A 4770-nucleotide genomic window follows, 5' to 3' on the forward strand; every position below is an offset into this window, starting at 1 on the left:
GGAGATGGCCTTACGGCGTCGGCTTTGTTTTTCATGGGGCAGAGGCCAACGAGAGCATGTATTGGGTACCGCGCGCAATGGAGCAGGTGCACCAACTTGGGACCTAGCACCAAGTGCACCTAGTACTACTTCAGCACCTCATCGGTGGAAAGGATATCATGTGATACCACCTTTTAAGTGCTACCGTGCTATCAGTATGGGGTAGCACCACTAATTTTTTTCAAAACAAAAAGTAAATCCAGAGCATATGTGTTTATATTCCACAAAAATCCAAATCCAAATTCTTAGAGAAAAAAAAAAGACAAATTCAGATTTGAATACGTCGTAGAAACATAAAAACACAAAGACAAAACTTTTGACAGCATGCTTGCCTCCATCCATCGTTTTGTGCCTCGTTGTTCGGATGCACTTGTTGCCGAAGCAGAAGCTGCGCTTGGAGGCCTCAAGTTGGCGGTGGATGTGACTAACGTGCCATTGCTTCTTCAACTTGACTGTGAGGTGTTAGTTCAGGACTGAACTCGAATGCCATGAGCCGCTCAAGTATTGGCTTCATTCTCTCTGAGCTGCGGCAGTTTGTCCTTGGAGATCGTGAGCTTTTAGTCAAGAAGATTAGTCGTACACAAAATAGGGTTGCAGATTTGTTAGCAAACTTTGCGCAGGAGGTTCGAGGATCAGATTGCCTGTTGAATCAACCTCATCCGTGTGTTTCTGTAGCGGTTGTTGCTGATTGTAATCCTATTCATGATTAATAAAGCTCACTTCTTCCTCGAAAAAAAAAACTTTGGACACTATTTATGTTTGGATTTGCCTTTTTTTTCTCCTTATGCACAATGAATTTGCATTTGAAAATTTTATGAGACTGTAGACACATATCTTATGCATCCATTTCATTTTTTTCGAAATTTTTGAAATTTTTTTTAGGGTGCAACTAGCACGGTACTGTATCATCCAAAGTGATGGTAGCACTGGATATTCTCTCATGGGTGAACTTTTTTTTCTAGAATACACCAAGAATGGTGCATCGCCTCGGTGAACTTAGCTTGTGTTCAGAACCCCAACATACTATTATTCTGTTTGTGGAAATTGCTCACACACCGCAAAATGTGACTTAGTATGCCATGAAGTTTAACTGTGGTTAAAGAGAAACATATACTTTCTCCGTCCAACAAAGAATGTCTCAATTTTAGAAAATTTGAATGCATCTATACATTAAGTCATATCTAGATACATCCAAATTTTATCAAACTTGAGACATCCTTTGTTAGACGGAGGGAGTAGTATTATTGCTACTCCATTTGTTCAATAAAGAATGTCTCAACTTTGACCAAATTTGAATGCATCTATACACTAAGCATATCTACGTGCATCCAAGTTTTGAGAAAGTTGAGACATCTTTTGTTGGATAGAGAAAATATATGTATATATACATCGAGAAAAATGTTGGACATAAATGAATTCTATTCTACTAGTATAAACCTTTTTCTTTGATCTACTAGTACGAACTTACTAATCTACATCTTGTGCAAATATCAATCTCCAAAAACCGGGAGGTCCTTCGAACCGGATGTAGTCATACATGACCCCGAAGAACATGCTGAACGCCCGAAATGAAACCGTGCATGTTCAAGAATTAATTAGTTACCTGTAGTCTGGACATGTGAGCAGCTGCAAGAGCAATGCGTAAGGTGTATGTGCCGTCCGGCAAGACGCGGCTCAGGTTGAACCGTATCTGTCGTGTCGTTGGTGCGTTGTAGTCGCCTACCTTTCGGGCATATTATCGTTAGTATAACTCGCCTTGGAAGGAAAATACTATCCATGTAGTGTCGGTAGGAGTAATTGTATTGTATTACCTTGTGACATGTGCAAAGAACCAGTCCTTGGAGTGATTACTTTTGCCGACGGTGTAGACAAGATCGTCCGTGGGGTACAGGTCGGCGTACCTCTCCCACAAACCATACTGCCTGTATCTGTAGATCACCAATTAATAGAACCAGTTAGATCAATGGCTAAAAAATCTCAAATCCGAGACTTAAGCTATGTACAGTACTATATCTGGATTGTAATAGTTGACTAACTTGTCATTGTTGGCGAAGAGTTTATTGAGGTACTTGGGGTCGGGGTCTGGGACGAACATCTCTGCGGAACTTCGGTCAGGAACGCCGATCTCCCACAGTGTGGGTCCTGATCTCGGAGGCTCAAACACAAGATCCCCAAGGTTGATTGCACGGCCTGTTTAAGATGGAAGAATTTTTAGCAAAAATATCGTCACCAATCAAATTTGAATTTGCACGTAAGTGGCACTAACCGGGTGTTACTCTCACGCGGGTGGTGTTGATGTAGTCTCCGAGAACCCCAGGGACCCACGCGTAGAGGTTGTAGTCTCCGGCCCGGACATTGTCGATGGTGAACTCTCCGGACGTCGCGGACGCCCTGCTCCAGAACTGGTAGCCCTTGCTCTCCGTTGCCCACGACCCATGCTGCCCAAGCGCGGCCAGGCCGACGTACGCCATCCGAGCAGGCATGTCGTCGCGGCTCACGTACCTGTCCGTAACCGACAATCGGCCGGTGATCGAGCCTCTCTCGTGGGCCTTGGGGAAATCTTTGGATCCCAGGAAGCCGTAGGGCCACTTGGCCGCCTCGGATTCCGCGACCGCGTTGGCGTCCTCCCAGAGCGTCAGCGGGCCTCCAGGGCCCATGTTGAGGTAGATGAAGACAGGGCCCATGACTTTGTTCCAGTACTCGCCGTCCCTGACGCGCGCCACGATGTCGTCCCCGACGTAATGCGTCCCAATGAACACGCTCAAGGAGGTGGGGCCAACGTGGGAGGTGAGGTACCGCTTGAGGCGCCCGCCGGGCTTGAATTCGTTGCTGGGGGTGACGACCCAGAAGCCGATGGGGCAGCTGGGGTGGCCGGCGGCGGCGACCCAGCCGTGGACCCTGTTTGTCCTTGGTGTCCAACGAGTACTCGTACTTGTCGTCCACCTCGCCTTTGAACTGCGACTCCGAGGGGTCCACAAGCAGCACGGCCTCCTTGAAGGCCAACGGGGCGCTGCGGGGCGCGTCCCTGTCCTTGGCCCGAGGCATGTACCTCTGGATGTCGTCCGAGATGGCCATGTAGTTGAACCTCTCCGTGTTGAGCTTGAAGGCCACTCTGATGTCGATGGCCGGTGTGTCCCCGCCGTGCTCCAAGATCGCGTAGCAGTAGAACCCGGAGCTGCCTTTCAGCATCACCAGCCTCTTGTCGAGGTTGAGCGGGACGCCGGTCTGCTTTGCAGGATTGTAAGTGCTCCGGAAAGACACCTCCACTTGATCCTTGCTTTCAGATACCACGCTCAACTCTGAACCTTCAAGCCTGCGCGTGTGATGGATTAATTAGTTTGCAATTTACATATCGAAATTAAGTGCAATTGAGTGTACTGGGTCGCGCGCGCACACGTACATATCGTAATTGCCTCGCTGGCCGGACCCGGGGGAGTTCCAGACTAAATCCCAGTACCTGCGCGCAAAAATTATTTACAAATCAGCTCGGTCTTTTCCTTTCCTTGTTAAATAAATGGCGAGAGCAAAGCCGCCGACGTTTACAGCCACTAACCCGCCTGTGTTTCCACCCCTTCTGCTCGAGTGCAGCAGATTCCGTTCCCCGCCGTAGCGGACGCCTGTGATGTGGCCGTCCGGCCTGGACAGCGCCACCTGCACCAAGCCGTTGTCCACCAGCACCTGCGCGCGAGTACTAGCTTAATTATGCACCAGAAGAAGCAAAGAACTGGAGTAATTGGTAAATTAATTAACGTCCTGCATGTGTGCGCGTTTGACGGCCCGCAGCACGTACGGTACGGTACCTGGTTACGATCGACGTGCAGCGTAACACCGCCATCTGACGGCGCTGCCGCCCCGGCGAGGACCTGCATTAGCGACAAGGCAACGGCGAGTAGGACAATGCCCATGGCCATGGTCTTCCTCGAGCACGTACGTTCGTCTCCCGAGCTCAATACGCGCAAAATTGAGATTTGACCCGGGAGTCGCCTCAACGAAAAAAAAAAAAAAATCTGTTTCGAAGAGTCGCTTCAACTTGGTACCTCATGGTTGCCATATATGGGCCTTAGGCGCGACACCGAAACCGATTGTGATTTTCCTTTACTCGAAACCGAAACAAATACTGTTGGGAACGGGATTTGCGTGAACAGATAAGAGTGTCGTTACACCGCACGTACGTCGCCCTATTCTAATTCGACATGGTATGGTACAGTTTGCGTAAGAATTTTTTTTTTGACGATCAATTTGCGTAAGATTTGACTCCCCCTGTTCAATCGGATATACGTGACCTGAGCTGGTTCTGAACTGCGTAGGCTTTTCCGGTCACCTCCCCGTTCCAGATTGTTACGAAATTCGGCGGATGCACGATAAAGGATGACACCGAGTCACGGTATTTGTTAACGAGGTTCGGCCAAAGGCTACATCACCATGATATGACTACGGGTGCTCCTCCCGCATAATACCGTAATACCAGCCACCCGGGGCGCCGTCACAAACCGCCGGCATTTCCTGCAAGCCTATTGCTATTGTGTTGTTATCGTCTCTTTGTACTACCCTACGGTGCCTTTATATATTACGCCCGGGTTACACGTATTCGACTCCTGCGGTGCCTTTATATATTACGCCCGGGTTACACGTATTTGACTCAAATACCTAACCCACCGCGAATTACAAGTCCAATTGTAACCCTACTAGTACACATATTAGACACATATCTCAACAAACTCCATCTTGGCG

General features: G+C 48.5%; 1 protein-coding gene across 1 annotated transcript; it reads right to left on the reverse strand.

Annotated features, from left to right (window-relative positions):
* Positions 1–1564: 1564 nt before the first annotated feature.
* On the reverse strand, positions 1565–4029 carry LOC100838303 (probable rhamnogalacturonate lyase B). The gene is given in 8 exon segments (XM_024462246.1): positions 1565–1770; positions 1855–1967; positions 2076–2229; positions 2306–2942; positions 2944–3352; positions 3440–3496; positions 3593–3717; positions 3840–4029. Coding segments are annotated over 8 exon segments (1746 nt in total). The 5' UTR covers positions 3951–4029; the 3' UTR covers positions 1565–1630.
* Between the last annotated feature and the right edge of the window lie 741 nt (positions 4030–4770).

This window comes from Brachypodium distachyon, chromosome 3 (assembly GCF_000005505.3).
Source record: "Brachypodium distachyon strain Bd21 chromosome 3, Brachypodium_distachyon_v3.0, whole genome shotgun sequence".
NCBI lineage: Eukaryota > Viridiplantae > Streptophyta > Magnoliopsida > Poales > Poaceae > Brachypodium > Brachypodium distachyon.